This window comes from Fistularia commersonii, chromosome 2 (genome assembly GCF_037954325.1).
Source record: "Fistularia commersonii isolate RoL2024-O1a breed Wild chromosome 2, RoL_Fcom_v1.0, whole genome shotgun sequence".
In the NCBI taxonomy this organism is placed as follows: domain Eukaryota; kingdom Metazoa; phylum Chordata; class Actinopteri; order Syngnathiformes; family Fistulariidae; genus Fistularia; species Fistularia commersonii.
Genome location: NC_141285.1, coordinates 21,365,277 through 21,390,508, shown reverse-complemented (window position 1 = coordinate 21,390,508; position 25,232 = coordinate 21,365,277). Strand labels below are relative to the sequence as shown.

Sequence of the window (25,232 nt, the reverse complement as noted above, 5' to 3'; positions counted from 1 at the left end):
ACCATCCAACCCCCCCCCCCCCCCCCCCCCCCAAACACCCCCCCCACCTCCCCTTTACCGCCCGCGAGTCGGAAAAACACATTACGTGACATTCCAGAAATAAAATAACACAAATTATTAATGAGCGGCGCTATCCGAAGAAGCCGAATTTGATTACGGCGTGCACGATAACGGGATATGTTGCATCCCCCCCCCACCACCACCACAACCCTCCCTCCCTCTCTCCCTCCCTCCCTCCTTCCTTCTACTTGCCTCTCTCTCACTCTCCGATTCAAATTCGAGGCATGCTCGAACATCTAATAGATTTTTCCACCCCGGCACACAATTTACTGCTTACAGATTTAGAATTCTCTGGCTTCCGGCCAGGCCGCAGTCAGAATGGAATTAATGATATGAACACATCAATGAGGAAAAACAGCTTGTGATTCTCTTTCCTGCAGGTCTGAGCATAATGAAGGAGATACTGCCATACGATATACATATATATATATATATATATATATATTTGCACACACACACACCAGTAACACCGAAAAGAAAAGGGAGGGTGAATGAGGCATATAATCAATACAAACACTCCATTAAATTACATCAAAGAGGATTTTGGACTGTTTCTAAGATCAATTTGCTGGAATACAAAATAAATAAATAAATAAATAAAAAAGGAGAAGGGGAAGGTATATATGTTCAGGGAAAGATGGGGGGGACAAGCGAGTGTAAAATGTGCCATATATATTGAGCGGGGAGGAGTAACGGCGGCGCGATGCGTCTTGCAGAGGAAAAAAAAAAAAAAAAAAAAGAAAACATGGCGTTCCGTCCCGCATCCGAGTCAAAACAAACCATTACTCTCCCAACCCCGCCACGTGTGTCGTCCCCCCCCCCCCCCCCCAGTCTTATCATTTTCCGAGAAGCCGCCCGCGTCTTCCCCGCGCCGCCGCTGAAGAAACACAGGGCGCTTTGGTGCGACTCGAAAGCCTACGAATATTGCTTCGCATTGTCACCGAGACAAATCAGCGATGAGAGGACGCCATCCGTCTGTTTCCTTATCGCCACGCCCGACCCAGATAAACATTTCGCGACGTTCCGCAAAGAGACGGAATCTGCCCCCTGCATCAAATTGAAACGTTCCGACTGAAATATTGTCGGGAGATGTAAGCGGCATGCGTGTATGTGTGTGTGTGTGTGTCATATCTGACATAGTAGAAAATACAGTGTTTTTCTAAAATAAAGGGCCTCAAACGTAACAATATGACTTGGCGTCTCGGAGACGTGCTATGGATTTTGGAGGGAGTACCAAGGGCACTCCTCCGGGCCGGATGCAACATGGAGAGCGAAGACGACGCAGTTTTCCTGTTCAGCGCAATAACCACGGACTATCAGACGGGTCGGTGTTTTTAACTTCTTCGCTGTTAGCTTGTTCTGGCCAAAAAGTTCCTCTGCAAACCCTGGAAACCCCTCCGTGGCTGACGGGCCAAAACAGGTCAGATCTCTTCGTCGCACCATTCCTCGCTGCTCATTACAAGGAAACAGCTGACCAGCTAAAAATTGGTCACTAGAAAAAGCACCTGGTGATGGGGTGCGGCTAATGAGTTCCAACAACCACACAGTCACAATGGAACTGTAAAAAGTCCCTGCTTTAGATTCCGAATGAAATGTTTTCTTGAAAAGCTTCTAGGAACTCCAAAAGGCCGCCTTTCCGCCCAAATCCCCGAGGATTCTCCTCGACCCGGTGATGTTTTTCCACGTAGGTCAGGGAGCAGATGATGCACCGGATGGATTGACCTGCACTCTATATCGCCTAGATTCAATTGATCCATCCTGCCAACATCCGTCTGTCCTCCTAGCAGATCGGCTTATTGTCGGTCTGCTTGGTTTTTTCTGAATAAGTTGAGTTGGAGTTTAATTTCTACTCTCGGGGTCGGCGCTATCGTGGCCTTAAGGCTGTTTTTCAGTCCATTTCTGCAGCAGTTTGCTTATTTCTCCTGTTTCTCGGGTGCCGTTCTGTGGTACCGCGCTTCCAGTCTAACCTGGACGGCTGGCGACCATCTGAGCGCACCTGTCTCTGCCGCAAACACTAGCGTTGGGGGAAATATTGCCAGAATTGCCTGAACACGAGTCCAATTAAGACCCCCCGTTTACACCTGGTATTACAGAGTGATCTACATCTGGGTCTCTTACGACGATAATGAAAAAGAAAAAAAAAAAAAAAGAAAACCACGCTTTGCTCCGAGGTGTAAATGCGTAAGAGCAAGTGCGAAGATCGGAAAATGATCGGACCCAGAGGTGGCTTGTTTCGGATATCGACGGGGGGTGGGGGGAGGACACTGGAAACACATTTAAACCAGATGTGAACGTAATCAGGTTAAAAAAATCCCATTTAGATACAAGATAAATATCAATACCAGGTGTGAACGGCCTCTTAGTCAGTGAGAGGTTCTAGATATTAGCTTTCCTAGTCATTACCCCGCATCTGGCCAAGTATGAAAAGTTATTCCCATGTACTTTTGCAAGTAAATAGTACTTTGATTCATCGACAATTGTTAAGTACTTCATAAAAATGACATGTACTCGGGAGAAAAAAGGCCGACGTTCTCATGCCTTCCTTTTACAGCTCGGATCGCAGAAGGTGATCCATTTTTATTCCCCCGGCGCGGCTTTTCCTGTTCACATTTGAAGTATCTCGTCACCCCAAATTAATCCTGATGTGCATGACGGGAGGGGGAAGAAAAAAAAAGAATGGAAGTCCCTTCGGACAAGAGTTCCTGCCGCATTAATGTAATGTATTTCTCCTCAAACATACATTATGCATGGCCGTGAAGGCCGCTTACAACGCGGACTATGGGAAAAACAATCCCATAATGTCGTTCTTTTTTTATTCATGCGGCTCACATTTGCACGCCATTTTGATTCCAATCAATCTCCACTAATGACCGCCGTGGACGCTGATGGAGAACGTCCAAACGCGCGGCATTTGCAACTTTTCGACCGACGCCTCTGTCCTTGAATAATTACATCTAATGTCCTTTCAGCATTAGCTAAAGTGAACGTTGCACGAACGCGCTCCGGAAGCCAACATGGTACGATTCAAAGAAAAAGACCTTCAAAAATATTCCTCCTTCCCACCGAGGGGGTCAAAGAGACGGTTGGGTGGGAGAGAACCGAGTCGGAAATACCACCGTAAAAGTTCGGCGAGCGGTTGAGTCGTCGGCTTTGACCTTGGAGAATCTACGGCTTCAACTCAACCCGGCAATCCGCTCCCCGGATTCCAAACCCCGGCCTTGTTTTTCAAGAAAAAGACAATAGAGGAGATATACCGGGGTAGTTTTGTGAGAAAGAGCTATCACTCTTTGTTTTTTCTCTCCTCCTCCTCCTCCGCCTCCTACTTCACTGCATTTTATTATTATTTCTTTCTCCGACTCTCTGTTAGTCCCAGCACAAGGCAGCAAACTGTCTTAGCAGATACATCTCTCCAACACCTCTGCCTCATCGTACACAACCGGAATCCAATTTCAGCAAGGCGGCGATGAAAAAAAAAAAATAAAAGAAAGAAAGAAAAAAAGAAAAAAAAAAAAAGGAATCAGGCCAGTTCTCTGGGGGGGGAAAGATAGAGGGGCAGAATGTAAACTCGCCCGGTAAGTCATCCATAGTGGACTGGAGTTTAAAGAGGAGCCTTAATGCTTGCTGTGGTGCCGGAGAAGCCGAGTGGAGCTTGTGGCGCCCCATCAAACGGCCAGATGCGATTCGCCGTTTGGGTTCAAGTCGGACGAGCACATGCCCTGGATTTAAAATACTTGTATAGAACTAATCTAAAGCACAGCTACTCATCACAAAGGGTGGTACCTTTGTGTTTCGTCACCATCTAATACATACATTCATTCGTTCGTGCATTATCTATACCACTTATCCTGCACTTAAGGTCTCAGAGGGGCGTCCAAACTGTCATTGGACAAGAGGCAGGGTTCACACCGGACCAATCACAGGGCCGTTCACACTCTCATTCACACATATTTTGGACTACAGCCATTTGCTCACTCATTCATTCATGCATCATAGAGACATGCAAGCATTCACCCTCTCATTCTCATATATAGACATCACCATTCACTCATTCATGCATCCAACAGAGACAAAGAACCATTCACTCTCTCATTCTCATATATAGACACAACCATTCACTCATGTATCATACAGACATGCAACCGTTCACCCTCTCATTCACATATTATATAAACATTCACTCATTCATTCGCCCATCGTAAACACACAACCATTCACCGTCTCATTCATGTCATTTAAAGCCAACCGTTTACTCATGTGTCATTTTGGGACATAAAACCATTCACCCTGTCATTCACATGTCGTATAGAGACATACAACCGTTCACTCTCATTCGCCATTAGTCAAATAGTCATTTTGACTATTTCCACCAGCGTCGACCCCCTCATGTTTCTTAATCAGACCACAGTCTCTGGACTCTGACAGTCCAGCTCGCCGCCAGAATGTATTCATCCCTTTGACGCTACGGTTCCCATCGGACCTTCATCAGGGACGATTCCAAACGGCCTCGATCCGCCCGGGCCCACCACCAAACCTGCGTCCAGTTCTCTTTTTTTTTTTTTTTTTTTTCAGAATAATTTAGAATCCTTTAAAGTAAACTATAAACAAATTATTCATACTCGGGGGAACAAAAATCCCGCGGTTGTGCAACGTCTCTGAGAGTCGGGGCGTAAATTCATCCCTCCGTGTCAGCGTGATTAATAGGCTAGCTTAGCTCAGCACAAGGAATGGAAGCAGATGGGAAAACCTGGCTCTGTGGAAAAAAAGACATCAACGACACCAGATTACCTGGGCCGGCGCACCAGCCTCGGCAGGGACGGGGCTGGTTTTGGTTTTGGTTTGGAAACCCCATCAAATTTCACCTTGGACAGCAGTGCATAATACCCTGAACCACGGCAACAATGAGTACTTTCTCTTAATTGCCTGTATAAACTCAGATGGCTCTTTTATGAGTTTATGATTATTCCTTCCTTCCTTCTTTTCATCGTTGGCCCCTCTGCCCCCCCCCCGTATAATCAGAAAAATGGCCCGAGTCAAATGCAGGAGATGGAAAGAACAGAACTATTGAAAATGAATAATGTAAAACTTTATTAAAAAAAAAAAAAAAAAATCCCCAATAAATTTGAGAAATTCATAACAAATGCATTCAAAAAATTCAAGAAAAAAAAGCTAAGAGTGGTTACCTCAAAAAAAGATTTTTTTTTAAATTAAATGAAAGGGAATTTTTTATATGTGGATGAACGACTTGTGAATAATTCACCGGGAGACCTTTTACTGACAAAACTCTTCAGGGACATCAATAATTACAAAAAGCCGCCTGCCATTTAAAAAGAAATATATATTCTAGACTCCCTTTCTAAATGTGGATTATCACATCACAGTTGACCTTATTTGATACATCACCCCGATTGTTTCCCGCAAACCGACGACTTGTCTTTTCACGCTTTTTGATTCTGGGGCATTCCCCCCCCCCCCCCCCCCCCCGGGGGGGCAGAGGAAGGAGCTGTGTAGCGACGCTGCTGTTCTATTTGCCTCTTTCCATTTTTTTTTTCATGCATCGCCGCTGAGACAGAAATGCAAAAAAAAAAAAATAAAATAAAAAAAAAAAAAATCAGCGTTTAAATTCACATGGGGCGACGTGCCAGGAAAAGTTAGAGATATGCAGTTGGGGGTAGGGGGGTGGGGAGGGGGGGGCAGTTTCCCTCAATAACAATAGCACACATTATTGCTCTTTAGCTCACAATGGCTCGCTCTGCAGCCTGTGGTATTACTGCAGTATCCTGTTATGGGGGAACAATATCATTTCTCTGTCAGAGTCACAGATCAGTCTGAGAATAACAATCAGCGAATACATCTTTCAGAATAACACGGCGCAGACACTTCTGCCTCATTTTATTTTAGACGTACGATCCGGGGGGGGGGGTGGAAAGCAAATCTAAACGTATCATAAAAAAAAAATAAGAAAGTCAGCTTAGATAGTGAGCAAACACATTACGCAGAATTACAGACATTCAGCTTCTGCACGCTTTAAGGGTACTTTTATATCCGATCTGCTGCCGCCGCGGCATGAATATTTCATTTTGATAGTCGGCAGCATTGCAGTGGCATATTTCATATTTCTATGCAAACCCTCGCTCAGAATAACATGCATTTCCTTGATGAATAAGTGATCTCTCTCTCCTTCCTCCTCCCTCTCTCTCTCTCTCTCTCCCTTATTGTTAAACTGTCGACAACTGGCACGCGCCGAAGATGTAGTGAACCAAACAAACAAATGGGTGCGCACATCGCCGATTGCCGGTGTGCAGCGTTCGCGGATCCCGTGTCCGGCCGTGCGTCAAAGTGTGTGTGCGTGCACGTGCACATGTACGCGCATGTGTGCACGTCTCTGGTGCCCTGCCAGAGTCTGAGCAGGTTCTGCTGAGTGGGCAGATTCTCCGGCAGAGTGTCCCATCGGAGTGACAAGTGCATTTAGAAAAGAGCCTGATGGAGTCATTAACGGCAGTTCTGCTCATTAGCAACACACGCACGCACGCACGCACGCACGGTGAGCCCCCCCCCCCCCCCCCGGTAACAGTGGCGGGCGAAAGGCGGCGAGTTATTGCACTGACAAGAGATAAATCTATAAAATCTAGAGGACAAGCCGCATTTATAGCGAGCCATGATTCGCAACACAATGTCATCCGGGAAGGCTGATATGTCCATTTATGAAACACATACACGCATAAAATATACTCCTCTGATTACTGGAATAATAACAAAAGCGTCCTTCATTGATCTCCTTGTCCTTTTTTTTTTTTTTTTTCCCCCCCATCCTCCCAGTGCGTGAGACGTAAGCGATGTTGAGCAATCGAGGACGTCACGGCACAAGGCAAGTAGGGGAAAAAAAAAACAAAATGCGAGTCATCACCTTCTCAAACAGGATAAAAAAAAAAAAAAGGGGGGGGGTTGTTTTTTTTTTAAATAAAAAAAGGCGACTGCAGTTTAATTTCCACATCGGCCCGAGGCGTGAAATTATCATTATTACAAAATGAATTAAGGAGGACAGCGGAGGTGGAATTCTGGCTTAAACCAACAGGATGTACACTCCTAAACCCAGCCAGCTCGGCTGTAATTGGAATTTTTCCGCGTGTTTTCCTGCGCTACATTATGCTGCTACAATCAGCATTAAGGCATTACATCACGGCTCAGAGTGAGAGAGAGGGAGGAGGGAGAGGGAGAGAGAAAGAGAGAGGCAAATATGTGAAGAACATTATGTTCTTTTTGATTATTAGCCTGAAATGCCAGAATTTCCTGTTTGCGTTGGATGAGTCATCCGCCGAGACGTCCGGCTTTATGTCGAGGCTGATTCATGGGTTTTAATGCTGTGCAAGACCCTCAGAGCCGCCGCGCGTGCACGGATCAAACGTCCGCTGATGTTTAATTGCGGCACGCGTGTGATGAATTCACCAGACAGACACACACACACACACACACACACACGGATGGTCCTTGAAGATCCCCTCCGCTCATGCATCCAGGCGAACAAGGATACTGTAATAAATACTATAATGTATGGGAGACCCCGGGACCTGCTCCTCATTTCTCCTCAAAAGATTCCAGCACGTATGATGTCACTTTTGCTTTTAAAAGGTTCAACCGCTGAACACGAGAGATCTCCTGATCTGCCCGCGGATGGACGGACTCAGCGGCGCGCGCAACCTTCAGGGTGTCGCAGCCCTCTGCTGCTATTTTCCCCAAATCAGACCCGAAAGGGTGTAACATAATCAATGAAGTTCTCATCTTATTGCATAGTGGTTCACCTAAAAGTGACCTGGGGTGCATCGCTTTGTTAGCATTAGCTCTCAGCATCAGGATGGTCAGATTTCAAGATTCAAAAAACGGGGGGGGGGGGGGGTCAAACACAACCGTCGACCCTTTGCAGGGGAGCTCCAGACTGAAACGGTGCGGTTGAAGTTGCTGCAAGTGAGGATTTAGACGAAACGGGGGGAGAAAGAGTCGCACAAAGAACTTTATCTGATAAACAACGTGCTCTTCCTCAACATGCAGGGCCGGCTAGGAGGCATCGTGCATGAGCAAACGACGCAGCCGCCAATAGCCCGCCGCCATGGGTGGGATTCTCCGCTCGCCGGTTGAGAGAAAAAACCAACCCTACATCGACATGTCACTCAAGTCCAGCGAACTTGTTAAACCTGCCGATGGACAGAAACCAGCCCGTTTAAGTCCAAGACGGGACGTCGGCAGCGACCCCCGGTCACCTCCCGGGAGTGAAAGGCTTCTTCGGCGATGAAAAGAAGTTGCGGCTCACCTAGCTGCGCCCTCTCTCTCTGGACATCCTTGAAGTTGAGCCCGCTGGTCAGGGTGCTCTCCCTGTATCGATGGAGGGCCTCCCGCCTCCCGTTGGTCCCCAGCTCCCGGAGCACGGAGGGCTTGAGCGGCTCGGCCTTCAGGCCGCGGTGCCATCCCGAGGACTCTGGTAGCGTCCACTTCACCAGGTCCTCCAGCCGCAGAATCACCTTTTCAGAAACCGCAATTACCTCGTGCTGTGAAGAGACGGAGCGGAGTTGTGAGTCAGATGCATAGAAAAGGCAGTTACATGAACGCAGGCAGCGGCGAGGTCGCGGGGCCATTAAGCTTGGCCTCCACTTTTACGGGACTTTTTAAAAAGCCAGACCGGAATCACGACGGTGCAGAAGAAAAAAAAAAAAAAAAAAAAAAGAGGACAAACATGAGCGCACGGCTGTGTAGATGCGCGGTAATGTACGTAAATTAATGGCGGCATGAATATGGATGATGCGCATGATTGCCGAAATGAATTTATGCCGGCGGTTTCATCAATGTCACAGAGGGCGAATACGTTTCGGGCATTTGGGGAGACGGGCCTCTGACATTCAACGTGCGGAACCAGATTTTATGCTTGCAAATCGCGCAGCGGCAGGTGGGTGCGGGGGGGCAACGCGCTTCGGAAATGCAGAGGAAATCAGATTTATAATCATTTACGCCGAGTAAACAGTCAGCCGGCGGTAAAACCGACGTTAGAGAAATGTTGTCGGATCACGTATCCGCCGTGGAGATACGCAGGTACGCTGAAAATCAAAGCGGTGGTTTTGTGGACACAGTCCGCGAGGGGCAGAGGGGGGTCGTCTTGTTTCATAAGATCCGCTACCTGTCACCTCGAGCTGATCCGAACTTTTCCTCCCCCCCCCGTCCCCTTACAAGTCGGAAGCAGAGAAGCTCGACTTTTGTTTCCATTTGAGGGGCTAACGGGGAAAAATCTGGAGGGCAGATGTGTTTTCGGGCAGAAACGCTATCATGTTTGCCTTGGTTATCTCCAATTTAGTCGGCATCTGTCTCCCTGTACACATTTCCTCCCGGAGAGCCCGGTTGTGACCCTAAAATAACAACCACGGACCGGGAAACAGACTGATACCAAACCAACACTGGGCCGGCCGGTATGTCGGATGTTTGTGTACTTTAAAAATGTCAGACGTATTATTTCGCCTATGTTCGGAGATCCCCGGTTCAAATTGGGGTGGAAAATTGCCCTCGTGTGATTGAGTGAGTGGGTGAAAGTGAATAGTTGCTTGTCCATGTGAATGAAAGAATGAATGTTTTATTTCTCTATATGACATGTGAATGGCAGAGTGAATGGTTGCATGTCTTTATATGACATGTGAATGAAGGAATGAATGGGTGTCTCTCATTAATATATTTATATATATATATAAACTTTTTTTTTTCTTTTTTTTTGGGGGGGGGGGGGGGGGGGCTGACAAGCTTCATGCCGCCAAAACATTTAGGCGCTTCACATCGGATGCGTGAAATTACTGTGAAATTCTGAGGTTGTTCAATTCTGACATTGAAAAAGATGACTATAATGGTTTTACTGCGCAGGAAGAAGACAAAGATAGCGATCAGCTGGAGTAGGACAAAGCGGGGATAGAAAATGAATGGATGGATGGACTTCTCATTGTGTTATATATTATTAATCTTTTTCATCAGGAGTGTTACAGGCGCTGTTCATAAAAAAGCATTTCCAGTACGTATTTGTGGATTTTACGAGTATATGTGTATGTATTTAATTAGTAAAAAAAAAAAAGTTACTGTGTAACAACTTTCTGTATGAATATCTGATGTTACAATGTGGAAACCTGCGGATTATAGACATGTGCAGCCTATATATGTACACATATTTATCAAGTTATTTTTAGGTGCAGCTTATATTCAGGTGCGCTCAATAGTCCGGAGATTATGATATACACACACACACACATACATACATACATACATACATACATACATACATACATACATACATACATACATACATACATACATATATATATATATATATATACACACACACACACATATGTACACACACACATATATATACATATATATATATATGTATATATGTGTGTGTGTGTGTGTGTGTGTGTGTGTCTCTACAGGACTGTCTCAGAAAATTAGAATATTTTGATAAAGTTCTTTATCTTTCTTCTGTAATGCAATTACAAAAACAAAAATTACTTTTTCATAATACCAGAATATTTTGAGATATGATTTTTGAGTTTTCTTAAGATGTAAGCCATAATCAGCAATATTAAAATAATAAAAAGCTTGCAATATTTCAGTTGATTTGTGATGAATCCAGAATGTATGACATTTTTGTTTTTGTAATTGCATTACAGACGATAAAGAACTTTATCACAATATTCTAATTTTCTGAGACAGTCCTGAAAATGACATGAATGACTGAGCTGACATGCAATGGAGAGGGTGAGTGGTTGTATGTTTCTTTGTAATGTGTGAATGACGGTGTGAATGGTTGCATTTCTTTATATGATGTGTGAATTAGAGGGTGAATGCTTGTATGTCCCTCTCTGTGACCCTGTGATCAACTGTTGACCGGTCCAAGATGAACCTCTGACCCAATGACAAGGACAAGGTATGGACGATGAATGAATGAATGTATGAAGGTTACCATTGCTCTTCACAAAACTCATTCCCTTACTCGATAAACGAAATGATCACAACCTTGAGAGTCATTAAGAGATGACTCGGAATTAATCACGAACTGAAGCAAGAGAAACCAGCGGGTAAATTACCCAGAAACAGGAAAACAGGAAGTGAATGACTTTGCAACAAATCACCTTGAAGCCCCACGAGACATTTGCTTAAATCAAGAGGGAAAATCCCCCGAAATTAGCAAAAGAAATGACATGAATAAAGTCATTAAGTGAAATAAAAAGGCATGAAATTACAAAAATAACTAAAAATCATGAGATCAAATGAAATGAGAAAACAGCTTGAAAGAAGTCCGAAAGTAATGAAGACCAGTAATGTTCCACTTCCTTGAGCCAGATATTCAAATTATTTGTGTTGTAAATGATATTTTTAGATAAAAGGCTTTGGAAAAACAGTGACCAACCCCCTCTCTCCACTCTCACACAAACACATACACACACACACACACACACACACGCGCGCGCACACACACACATACAATTATCTCCAATCTATACAAGTTTGAAGTAAAACCAGAAACAAGTGTTACCAGGAAAAAAAACATGTCACATGGGTTTATTTGTTGCAGTTTTTTGCTGTGGTTTTTTTTTTTTGTTTGTTTTTTTTTTTTCCCGCCCGAGCCTGTTTCTTAATCCTGGTGTCTCGTAAGCCACGGGCTTGGCAGCGCTCCTGCGTGACACAGTAAGAAAATGAAATCAATCAGCGGGAAAGAAATAGATGTATCTTTGGCAAATCTTCCCTTTGTCTTTTTCTGACAACTTAAGCTGCTGCATGTGCGACGCACCGTGTTGTTCTTTTTCTCTCCCTCCCTCCCCGCGTGCTAAAAACAACAAGAGCGCTCGCTTTCTTCTCCGAGAGCCCGGCACCATACAATCGCCAGCGTTCGCTGAAACTACAGGCATATCAAATCCGAACCAGCGCCAGACAGTATTTCCTTATAAAGGAAAAGCCTGCGAGGGGTGGCTTGATATAGCTGTGCCTCCCTCACTAAGTAGAAACATCAAACATGGGTTTTCGGTCTTCTTATAATGAGCTGTCTTCAGCTGTCAAGTGGTGGCGGGTGGTTGTAACCGGCTTTCCGTGCGATGGAAGAAAGAAAAAAAAAAAAGACTGCCATCTCTGCCTTCACCAAAAAACAGGCCATTTGAATAATGTGGTAAACAGTGTTCGGCCCGCAGCCAAAATATCGCTGTGCACTTTATCTCCTGAAATTAGCCGCTGCGCGTCAAGATTAGCGGGATCAAATAGATTTTCATTCATTCGTTTGTTCGTTTTCGATACCGTTTATCCCAGGCGTGCGTGGAGCCTATCCCGGCTGCCATCGAGCGAGAGGCGGGGTTCACCCTGGACCAATCACAGGGCCACGATTAAGAAACAAATAACCATTCACGGATCATATTGAAACATAAAACAAGTCGCTCTCATTCACATGTAATTGAGAAACAGCAAATTCCCAGATTATATAGAGACATGCAAGTATTCACCCTCATATAGATATCACTCTACGCATTATATAGGGTCATACAAACATTCACCCTCTCATCCATGCATCATCCAGAGACATAAACTTTCACTCTTTCATTCACAGACATGCCAGCATTCACCCTCTCATTCAAACAAACTTTTCACCATTTTGTTCACACCGTATTGAGAGAAAAAAAAAAAATTCACCCTCTCATTAACACATCTGGACGAATCAGGGTCTCCCATGACCCTCCTGTGTGTTTTCGGACCACGGGAGGAAATGGGAGAACCCCTGTCGGCATTGGGCCGTGGAGCTTCCAGCAGCCTGCCACCGCGCCACCCAAAATGGATTTTTCAAGGAAAAGTAGATAAATAAAACACTACAATGATCCGCCGGTGATGTGTGCATCAATGGAGACGGGAGGTAATTGAACAGTACACACACACACACACACACAAACATACACACATAATGGCAAAAGGTCAAATCACACACAACTATTCCCTCGATATCAATCATGGCTGTACGTGTCAACAGCTCTTGTTTGGGGACTTGTTTGGCTGGAGAGCAAAGCAAAACAGGTGAGAGCAATTCAGCAGCTGTCAACACCGGCCACAATATAATCGCTCTATGAAGCCAGCCGCCGCGCTGAAAACAGTTAAATCCATTAGCTTTGCCACATAGCTCCTTTTTTCTTCTTCTTCTTCTCCTTCCAACTTTATAAGAGGGAGAGAGAGAGAAAGAGAGAGAAAAAAAAAAAATCAACAAGCTGATGTCAGCGAGCTGCGGTGCATGAAACACAAACTGCCAGGAAGGCTGCGGTTCGCGCAAGTAGAGAAATTTGATTGGGAAATGAACGTCTGTGACCCCGACGTAAGATCGAAAGGACACACTTTTAAAAAAAAAAAAAAAAGTTGCTGCCTTGTAAACGCTAGGCCTGTTAGGATTTCCTAATGTATTTTAAACATTGTTTATTCCGCATCTGAAGAGAGGAAAGTGGTGTAATAGTCAAACATGCACATCTCGGATATTTCTAAAGTGGCAAAATGTTTAGTGCATTTTCTAATAAAAATGTGGAGGTGGTTTGTGCAGGGGCGGCTCTTTATCTAAACAACGCTGTGATAAATGATCACTAAAGTTGCGAAATGGCGATTACAGGAACTGCTGCTTGTTTTTTCAAAAGCCTGATTCTGACTAAGGGTTTATTTCAAAGCTACTGATAAACTAACTAGATGTGATAGCTTGCAAAACACTAGCTAGCAGAATTTTAGCTAGGGTTGGCCGTAAGTTGTTACCTGGCTAGGCGGGATCTTACCATGAAAACATGCTAATGAGTCCAGTTGTGCTAATAGGAAAGCTCACCGTGCGTTAGCTCGGCAGCTAATGGATATGTGAAGTTCTGGAATTTTGGGCGCAAAGGCGAATATTCGACAAATCTCACAATCACTATCAGCCAATATTCAAAGCTACCGGTCTGATAAACTAACAACTAGATGTGTTATCTTATAGAACACTAGCTAGTAGAACTCTAGCTAGGGTTAGCCGGAAGTTGTAGTCCGGCTAGGTGGAATCTTTCCATGAAAACATGCTAATGAGTCCGGTTGCGCTAATAGGAAAGCTCACCGCGTGTTAGCTCGGCAGCTAATGGATACGTGAAGTTCTGGAATTTTGGGCGCGATGGCGAATATTCGACAAATCTCACAATCACTATCAGCTGATATTCTTTGCATGTCAATTAAAGTGCCAACACGCTGTCACGCAAAGTGGCTAGTGTAGCATTTTGCTAATCATATATTTGCTGCACTGAGCAGGATATAAATCACATGGGAGTCAAGAACCTAAATATCTCACATTAACACCTTATACTGAGAAAAGAAGTTTTAAATCATCAAAAAAAATAAAATGTCATATACATATACATACACAAACACATATATATATATATGCAGAGAGAGAGCAATCTGTGCGCTAACTAGCAACACAGGGGTGGGTATCTGATCTCTCAATACTAAACATTTTGCAACATTGCCAAAAAATAATTTCTTTAATCTCCTTTATGAATTTATTAAAACCTGGGTTGTGGTTTGCGGTTGGGTGTTTGAAGAAAGATGAATGACTTGTTTCACACTTTCTTGCTGTTTGCTGAAATCTTAATTTGGATGTTTTTATTATTTAAAAAAAAAAAAAAACACCTCAGGGGTTTGATTTTGCCGTCACTCACTTTTATGAAAAACACGCCCGGAAACGTCAGGATGTTCAATTTTCATCCGCCGAAGCTGAAACACAGCTCTCTGAAAGAATTCACTGCTTTCCACCTCGGTGCGACACGCTGAGTATTTTGACTCCACAACGCAAGTAGATGTATAAGATCCAAAACTTTGCCACAATGAGGGTTATTTTGGAAAATCTTTGAGTTAAAAAAAAAACAATGGAGTGGAGTAAGTCATCCGTAGATTAATTCCCGCTAATTGCAGCCTGGTGTTAAAACTGTTGGCTAATAATCCACCAAATTACGTAACGGACTAACCGTCGTGGCCGCGGACAAAACTTGGCCGGGATTAATCACCCTTAGCCCCATTCACCGGCGTGGCAGGGGTCTTCCACTATCTCCTCCGAAGACAGCCACCCCCACCTTGGTCCTCTGTAAATGCCGCCCATCCGCACTGCGCTGTCATTTCCAGTTAGCCTGTTGATAGTTTAGCGGGGCGGCAGACGCGGCCAGCGGCCCACTTGATAATATAGGTCAGGGGGCTGTAGACCCACAGCCACGGGGTGACACATCACATCAGCCACATAGCAAAAGGCCTTTTGTCATCTGAGTGACGCGTCCCGCACAGACGCGCACGGAGCGTTTATACACCCTGAGTCATGCTCTCAATGTCTTAATATGTCACCGTGATTCTACCTCCTGTACGACGATAGCCGCTTCTGAACTCTAACGGCTCCTTTTATGATGGAGATTAAAATGCAAGGTAACACATTAACAGCTGAATATTACATCCCCCCCACCCCCCCCACCCCACTATCAATAATTCATGGTATTACCGTGGGAGCATGATATTGCCGCAAACATTACGGAGTGAATTTATTGCAGTGAGTGCACATAATGGACTCAAAGTGGAAAAGAACTGTCTCGGGCCGCGAAAGTGCGGAGAAGCGCGTTCCGGTGGGCCCCGTGACTAGGGCGGTCTCGTTGAAATTAAACTCGCTAAAATGCATATCATTCAATAGTTATGGTTGCATTGATGTGTTGGTGGCAAAACAGTGGATTAGGGACATTCCCGGCTTCGTGTTGATCCACCAAGAGAGAAAAATACACCCTGGAGTATCTGGTATCACTGTGAACAATGTCAATAAAATTCCAAAAAAATTGTAAAAAAAAGAAAAAAATTAAATGAAATGAAATTAATTTAATCTAAAGAGCCATACCGCTGAATGTGAACATTCCTGACTGTCACCGTTCTGCAGCGGAGCGTCTCATCGCTCGGACAGGGGTTTTCGCTTGGGAGTCAAGGGGTGCAAGCTCCCTGTGGGTGGGTGTCTTTCTATATGGTTTGTACACACAGACACACAAACACATTCACGCACGCACACATGCACGCACACATGCACGCACACACACACAACTCCTGTCATGCTGGGAAGGTTTCAGCCTGCTGGCTCAGGGAGGTCAGCTCTGGAATTCCTGAGGCCAAAGGAGATTAGTAATTGAGTAATGGACATGGTGACATGGACAATGAGGAGACAGAGTGAGAGAGAGAGAGAGAGAGAGAGAGAGAGAGAGGAGGAGAAAGAGAGGGAGCGAGAACGACAGTACGAAACTCAATATGAGTTCATTATCTTTCTGCCCTCCTCATGACTGACCTTGGCTTCGGTGTCCCAAAACAAACTTTTCTGGGAATTAAAGCGGTTCTTGGGACGGAGCCAGAGACAATTGAATTAGAATATTGTTTTTCAGATCGCCTCAAGACAAGGGGGGAGTTCAAGGTGCAGCGTTTAAAAGGTGAGGATTATTGTACATAGTGTTCTGCCTTTTAATGCACGCAGTTTATTCATATGCATAAAAAGTTTCTGTAATATCTGCGGGGGTGCTGAACTCATCTTTTATTCACTGATTCCATTAAGAGATTGCTCTTACCAGAGCCTGGGTGATGTATGAACTTAGCATTCTTTCAAAGATATAAGGACAGAGAGAGAGAGAAAAAAAAAATATAGTGAGATAACAGGAGTTTTCAAAGCCTTTCTGAAAGAGGGTGAGGCATCCATCATGTAAGGTGACACCGCCAAAAAAGCTGCGTCAGCTCCCCTCGAATCCCTGCAGCTCTGTGCCCTTGTATTTTAGCAAACGCACACACACACATACTCACGCACAGACAGACAGACAGACAGACAGATAGAAACGGTCGCGCACGCACTCAAAACGACACGGCGGCGCGCTAATTCCACATGTTCCACCGAAAGGAAGCTGGAAATGGAAAATACCGGCTGGAGTGTTGAGCAAAGGGCTTCTCATCTGTGGCTGAGTTCTCCTCAAAGGTTATAATAATGATCCGCTGGAGCCCAGGGGCACTGGAGTCACGCATCAAGGCAAATGTTTGCCAGTCAAAGCGGTTAGTCAATGACAAAGTGGAAAAACCGAGGCAAGGAGCACCGAAAAGTTTCATGTGTGTTGACAAACCAGGCGCTGCGGCAACGTATCATTACTCACACTGCGGACACACAAAACAGTCTGCTGAAAAGGCTCGTGAGGGCCGCGATGTGAAGGACGGGCACGAAAAATACAAAACTGATGGAGAAAATGTTATTGGGCTTTTTTTTTTTTCCCCTTCTCTCTCTCACTCTCCCTCTCTTATAGCCTTTGAAGTCCGGGTTATTCCATTTTAAAGGTTTTAAATTACACTATCCTAAAAAGCTGGTAATAATTTACATGCTATTTCAGCAATGGTGTGGAATTCACTGGAGGGCAGTGTTCTGAGTTAATGACTTGTTCTGCTGCAGGAGGAGGAGGAGGAGGAGGAGGAGGAGGCACACAGACGTGCACGATACACATGCACATAACCCCCCCCCCCCCCCCGCTCTCTAAAATTCCTGCCATTGTTGTGTGAATGGGGAGATTTTGGTTTGATGCACAGACTGACCAGTCAAGGGAAACAACAGACATTCTGAGTGGAGAAATGTTTGAAGAGGAAGGGAAAAAAAAAAAAAAAAAAAAATCAGTATCATATTTACACTTCATTCAACAGAAACGACCTTATCCATCAAAATGCCGGTCACATATCTGAGCCACTTACGCTTAACTCAACTAGCATCCCAGATGCCTGAATTACCCATTCAGGGTTTTTCCCTTAGGAAAAATCAAAGAAGCAGCAAATGAATACAATCTAATTTCCCTTCAAGCTGGCTTTCCGAGCGGCTGAAACACATGTATGGACTTCTGCCATGTACTGAAGAAATGGCTCTGGATGCATGCCAAAGTGTTTTCCACAGCAATCAATACTGGGCCTACTGCTGCAGTCCCCAGCCTGTCAGCGTGCATGAGTGTGTGCGCGTGCATGCATCAGTCTGTCTATCCATGTGTGCGTGTGTGTGTGTGTGTGTGTGTGCCAAAGCCTTGTCAGCTAGCGGGACAGAGCGGAGGAGAAGCGAGGTCAGATGAAATCAGAGGTGATGATAATAGCACATTAATATAACATGATCCAGAAATATCCTTCCTCACTCGTGGATCCCCGATACAGAGTGCCTCGCTATATTTCCGGTAAAGTGGGTATATACATATATATATATATATATATATATATTTGAAGATAAGCAGAAGCAATTAGCCGCCCACAGCTGCGTATACAATAAGTGGGTGTTATCTGTGACAACGAGACTGAGAAACTGAGAAATTATTACAGCGAGCGGAAGAGAAAACAAAATAATAAAGATGGCGATAATAAATAATTAAGGTGTCACTCAATGAGCTTTTAAAAAAGAAAAAAAAAAAAAAAAAAAAAACACACACTTGTGACCGTTCGTGCAGGCCGGCGAGCAGAGCTGAGGCCCCAGCAGAGGGTCCGTCATAATGGGTGAGCAACTCCACACAAAGCCTGTTTAAAGAGCAAGCGGAGCTCAACTGGTGGGGGTAAACGCCGCTTGTCAGTCGGAGCTACAATGAAAAATAGAGCTTCCTCCACATATGGACTTAATTATTAACCCAGAATAAATAGATTAATACATGGCTCTGTGTATCAATTTTGCTAGGGGAAGGAGCAGGGGGAGAGGGGGGAGGGGCGGCAGGCATCCACAGTTACGTTTACCCAGTGAATCATTATTTTCATTTCCAGCCGCGGCAGACAGGCTGCGTTTTAAAAGGAATTGACCTCCGACCCCGTGACAGATGAAAAACAAGCACAGTAGGTCACGGGTTGGTTCCTCTTGTCGCCGCGCGGCACAACATGAAGAAAACACGGCGGAAAAAAAATAAAAGAAAGAAACGGCGCAGGAGAGGCAGAGAGCAAACAAATACCAGAGAAATAACCAGGAAATTACATCATACCTCAGCGCGGGGAACACGAGTGAATCAGTAATCCAATTCCTGCCAGCTAGTTCAATAACGGCTGTTTTGATGTCGCGGAAAGAGTTGTGTCTTTCGCTATTTGGGGGCTTCAGGCTTAAGATAATAGACTATCTACAAGATATGAGCTCCGTCTCATAGGAGAGGGAAGGAGGGAGAGAGGCAGGGAAGGAGGGAAGGAGCGCAAGCGCCGGCTGTTTACATGTCAAATGTCAGACGCGTGTTCCTTTCCTATTTTTTTTTCTGTCGCATTCAAGATGTTCATGAGCAAATCTAGTACGAGCACGAATTAATGTCACAAGCCTCGATTATAGCGAGTGGAGGCTGGGCGTTGCCTGTGCTCATTTCGCGTTGGAACCGTGTGAAAGTAGCACACTTCCTAGGAGATAGAAGTTATCAAGTTCATATCTACATGGGTCACTGGGCTAATCTGAACTCCTGATTCGCAGTCAGTCAGTTACAGATTTACAGCTCAGAGCGGCTCTGGAGACACTCTTTTTTTTTTCTCCCCCCCCCCAGTGTAACAAATGTGTCGCTTTATTTCAAACTGAACACAAAAATAAAAGTAGCATGATGGAAAGCCTTTCGTCGACATCGGGAGCCTCACTGGGTCTATTGTATATTATGTAGGACTCAACAGACAGCTAATAAGCGACGTAAAAATCATTTTCTTTCGCTGCTGTGCTCAGATTGTGGGCTACCTGACCGGAGAGCCAGGTACTTTCCATCCGGTCTCGCTGTCCTCTTCCCTAGCTGATCTCTCGGGTACTTGTTCGGCGACTTTTCCGGCAAATGATTGCTAATTTCCATGTGGGGTACAAAAAAATAAAAACGCGCAGCTGAAAAATAGGAGGTTTTCCCTTTCTGGATCATTTCCAGGAGCTTTCTGGCAGATTTTGAGGAAATATCTTGAATTTGTGGAAATGTATGACTTTTAGGCTTTTTCTTCCCCCTCCCTCATCTTCAGGGAATTTATTCATAATCTTTTATCTACTTGGCTTTTTTCTATTTTTTTTTTCTTTTTTTGCAATTTTTCCCTGGCTTGGAGTATTTTAGTGCCATTTTTTTAGGTAATTTCAAACTCATTTAAATCTGGGATGTTTTTTCCCCTCATTTATCTCTGGCTTATATTTGGGTAATTTTCTAGTCAAAACTCGATATGGTTTCAACCAGCCAGCAATCTATGTCTCCATTTGAATAATACGGGATATTAACTACGTGTTTCCCGGCCCCAATGTTTACATTCAAAACACCCTTTATCTTTTTCCTCACATGCACCACTCTGGCGCTCGAGTCTTCAAAAATCACAGCTTTTTTTTTTTTTTTTTTTTTTTTTTTTTGCCGGGCAGTTTTTCCGGGGTTTTTTTTTGCCCTTCCTGCTTGTTTTTCGGATTATACGTTGCGTCTGTAAACGCGCCTCGCTGACTCATGCGGTGCAGATTAGTGTTGTGGGGCAAAGTCAGCGAGAATCTGAATTGGTTCGGTGAAGGTCATAAACCGACTTCAAGTTCTCGGGGGAGGGGAGGAGGGGGGTGGAACCTTCAACTTATGGACAGTTGGGAAAATAAAAAAATAAAAAAAAGAAACTGTGATTTGCTGAAAGCGGGAGACATGACAAGCCCTTTAATTGAGGTTGGCCCGCAGGCGCTTAAATATATCACTCACAAATGATATCATTTCAGCCTGTTCTGTAATGACTTCTAAGTGAGCCAGCGTCTCTGGTGTTGTGATGCAAGTTGCTGCATAATTCATGCATGATTTATGATTCACTCCAGGCAGCATTAGCAAGAACCTACGTCTGTATCTATGGAGTCATTTCTGCTCTGATCTGGAGGAGAAGAACTAACATGCCGACTACATCCGGGATGATATTGCACGGAAATCATGCAGTCAAGTCAGTTATTGGACTTTACAAGCTCAATGTTGTCGACCCTGCTCTCCCGCTCTCCCTCTCTCTTTTGCTTCTGTCACTTTACTGATTAAACAATTACTCGCCTCTCGCAGGACTCGGATTTGTTAGAATGACCTTAAGCTTTGTTTAAACAGAAAATAACTCAGCCCGAGAATGACTGAATTTTATTTGTAGCTGTTCTTTTTTATTCCAGATCAGAGAGCCTGCCAAGAAGTCGGGCGTCATTAATCTTATTTGCTTAATAAATGCCAGACACACACACTATTGTCTTTTGTGTCCTGTTTGAAATTTGAGACACAGCAACTAATCAACCGCTTATCATGTCGTACTGAAAAGTCTGAGGTCACATTTTAAGAAACTGGACACCAAATTATCTAATCACAGCTCATTAGTTGTGAATATTTTCTTGTTTTCTAAATCTCTCAGTGACACAAGGTTGAGTAGTTTTTGGCAGCAGGCGTTTAAGGACGTCATCTCGGGCTCTGAGGAAGACTAATCACAATATTTTTACCGCTTTCTGGCATTTTATGGGCGGGCCGGCTTGACCTGTTAAAATCCCTGACACACGGACCGACAATTTTTTAAAAATATCAATAATGGAAAAAGAAAAAAAAACCTCCATCAAGAGCTGTGACTTTATCAAACACCACCTCTGCCACTTATCCCTGAATGCTATCGGGCTGCAACTTTTAATCTGTTTATTTACTTGCACATAAAGGTGTTGGCTTGGGAAAAAAAAAAAGTTTCAGTCTATTACTCAGTAAAAACCCAGCCTGTGCCTCACTGTCATATCTGCAAGATCTGACTGATATTTCTATGTGTGTGTGTGTGTGTGTGTGTGTGTGTGTGTGTGTACATATATAAATATTTCCCAGACTGACCCAATGGACTGGAACGCAAGCACTTTGCAATGCAAATCTCTCTCCGGAAAGGGGCGGAGCCTAAGAGTCGCTATTGCGCAAGCGCTGCCTCAGTGCCGGCGATGCATGCACTTAAAGTAATTACTAAATAATTGCGGCGCGTAAAATGCTAAATCGAGGTTGGGGGGGGGGGTGGAGATGTAGTTGTTTTTGGACGTGTAAGGGGGATAGGGAGAGGAAGAGGGGGGTCAGGAAATGATATTAAGAGTTTTTCTTTTTTTTTCCGCCAATAAGACGATCGCTTGTGTAAGCGGCCATAAATAGCCATCCTTCTTATGAAAGGGAAACGTGATAGCCGCTCTATTACTCAAGAGGAAAGAATGTAAGTAAACCATCGGCGGAAGAGTCAAGTACAAACACGGCTTTGTCCTTTCCTCATAAACACTATCACGTCGGCGGCGGCGGCGGGAGGGGGGGTCCGTTCCCAGCCCGTCCGGTGATCATCAAACAACAACAACAACAACAACACATACACTTGTTTAGCACGGCGGAGGAATAATAGCGGCTAATATTCGGCGACCGGATCACCAGCAGCATGTACAGGCGCCCCATCCCCCCCATGTCTTCGCCCCCCTCTTTCTTTATTATTATTATTATTTCAATATCGCATCGGGGATGGAAATGAAGAAATAAATAAACGGTTCTAGACCGTGTGGGCTCCGGCTCCGCTCCGCCACGCCGTCCGGCTCCAGCATCAGGGCAGGCGGCCCCTCTCCGCACAATCCGGCGCATTGCTGCACTCATTAGCACTTTCGCGATTTCCGCCTATATGTGTCACACATTAAAAAAACACGCTTCGCCGAGTAAGTCAATAACATTTTAAAAATCCAACAACAACGCGAAAAAAAAATCAGATAAGTGTAAACCCGGCGTCCGAGTCGGGCTCATGATGCATTTATCTATTTTCTCTTAAATGTCATTTCTATGATTTTTTTTTTTTGTTAATCATTATTTATACCGCACACGGCGCAGCGGCAGCCCTATTCGAACGCAGCAGGACAAGTGCTCATTCAGCAGTTGACACCGCCATAGAGCCGGAGTCCAAACCATCGGTGTTTTATTTTTAATTAAAAAAAACACAAACAAACAGAAAAAAAACGCATTGCTGAAACACGTCCGCCGCTGGCGGGAATTAAATAAATAGAAGAACAGAGAGGAGGCGGGTTGGGAGGAGGGGGGCGCAGCGTCAATCAACTGGAAATAAATAAAAACAATTATCCATCTGGAGATGGATGTTCCTACCTCTCCGTGTGCCACCGTCCGTCCCTGGGGAGTATCCTCCGGTAGAAAATAAAGTTTGGAGCTTGATAAAAGTTGCTTGCTTGTCCTTTCCTCCCACAGCAGTTGAAGCTCCGCTACACAAATAGGATCCTCCGGTTTACATCTGACGAAGAAAAAGTCTCCGAGAGACAAGATCCTCGGTTTGGCGTCCCGGTTAAATTTAAAGGCTTTATAGAATATATATGGTCCATGTAAACCGCAAGACGAGCCCACCCACTGTAAGGAGAGAGAGAGGGGGGGTGAAACAACAAAAATAAACATTTAATAAAGGCTCATTTGGTAAACAATCGTAAACCAGGTGAAGGAAAAACATCACCGCTGCGTGTTTTTTTTTTTTTTTTTTTTTGCACAAACAAAGCGGGACCGCGTCCGATCGCAACACTATTACAACCGCACTATTTTTAGCCATGACAAAGATATGTTGTTCCTCAATTAAAAAAAAAAAAAAAAAAAAAAAAAAAAAGGAAGAGGACAAAAAAAAAAAAAAATAGGTGTCAAAGTTTTTTGCGGGTAAACCGACCCCCCCCAAACACCACCACCCCCTCGCACTTGGGGGAGAGAGGGAAGCAGGAGGAGGGGAGGGGGGTTGGTGGATAGCGATTAGCTCGATTTGAGAAAATAAGAGAAATCGACGGTTGATGGGAGACGTTACCTTCGGTGAGTTCGGCTCCATCTCGACGTTATGAATTGATTAAACTCAACACGCTCTCCAAACTTGCTGGCTTGAATGGATTGCCGCAGGTCCTGAAAGGCGCATACCCCCGCGGAGTTCAAAACATCACCTTCCGTGGAGTAAAACCCCGCGACGTGGATTCGATTCCACGCCAGAACGCCCCGCGGTTCCCGTCGGGTGTCCCGCGTGTCGATCCACCGCGGTTAAAATGCGATCGTGATTTTTCACGGTCCTTTTACGCGGCGACGATGCCATCCGCGGCTACATATTGATGAAAAACTCACGCTGCGTGGGGAGATCACCCACGAAATCCAGCTGTGAATATGCCGAGGGGTGCAGAGAAAATCACGTGGAATAATCCGCCCGTGGAAAAGGGAATTAGCGGTGATATTTAGCGTTTGTGCGCATTTGTGAGTCTATGCGCCTTCCGGGACTTGAGTAAAGAGACGTTCAGTATGAAAGCACATTTCTCACAGTAATGACACTGAGGGACTCGGCGCGGATGATGCCTTCAAGAAACAATGTTACATGAAAGTTAATAGTTCTATCAAATGATTCCTCAAAAGGCAATGTGGGAAACGTTGATGTGAACCCGCTTTTGATCGGAGCGGAAGTCGTTCTTCTTCTGGTTTGCTGCTGTTGCTGCTGCTGCGGCGCAGGTTGGCTTCGCTTACAAATAATAGCCGCTCTATTTTTTTTATATGCAAATATATTGAGATAAATAAAAATGTAAATTAATAAAAAAAGTATAAAGAAAACAACAATGCATGCACGTCGATGCACGAATTGGTTAAAGACACGCTAAAGATTTGACACGTGTTGTTAACATTATGATAATAATGGACTACAATCGCGCTTTATTAACATGTTAATGCGTCCGTTTCATTGCGTCGACACGTGAATGCATCACGCACACAAACCAGAAAGGGGGGGGGGGATTTTATTGTTTATATATTTATTTATTTTATTGTTTCCCCTACGCCTCTGCGGGCGCATTGTCCTTTTCATTCGTCTCCGCCGTGTCAGCTGTATTTTATGGCTTGTCTCCAGTTATTATTCATTTATTGCGTAGAAAAAAAATAAATAAAAATTTAAAAAAAAAAAGTACCGCAGTCGGTCCACAGCGCTGTGCTGTTTCTCCACAGTCATCCAGCACTCGGTGGCCTGTGACACCAGCTATTTCAAGTGCACTATTACGCAATGCGTTTCTCCCTCCACCGAAATGACAAGCGGACATAATGATCCAGCGTCGCTCTTATTAATGCCCCCGCCCTGCCCGACGCATCCGACGGACGCCGTCGACGCGCCGACGACACGGTTTCCCCCTTCGAAAGGAGCGT

The 25,232-nt window shown here is 44.6% G+C and overlaps 1 protein-coding gene across 2 annotated transcripts in view; it reads right to left on the bottom strand.

The window, feature by feature from the left end:
- arid5b (AT-rich interaction domain 5B) overlaps positions 1-23,984 on the bottom strand; it is a 94,650-nt gene extending 70,666 nt beyond the window's left edge. The window contains exons 1-3 of one of the 2 annotated variants that reach the window (XM_086172620.1): positions 23,872-23,984; positions 23,181-23,435; positions 8,363-8,597 (exon numbers count right to left, since the gene is read on the bottom strand). In XM_086172620.1, the coding sequence (XP_086028746.1) occupies positions 8,363-8,597; positions 23,181-23,435; positions 23,872-23,892 (511 nt within the window). In that variant the 5' untranslated portion in view covers positions 23,893-23,984. Of the gene's footprint in view, positions 1-8,362; positions 8,598-23,180; positions 23,687-23,871 lie in introns of those variants that run through there. The other variant, XM_086172611.1, reaches the window with a different exon arrangement.
- Positions 23,985-25,232: the final 1,248 nt, after the last annotated feature.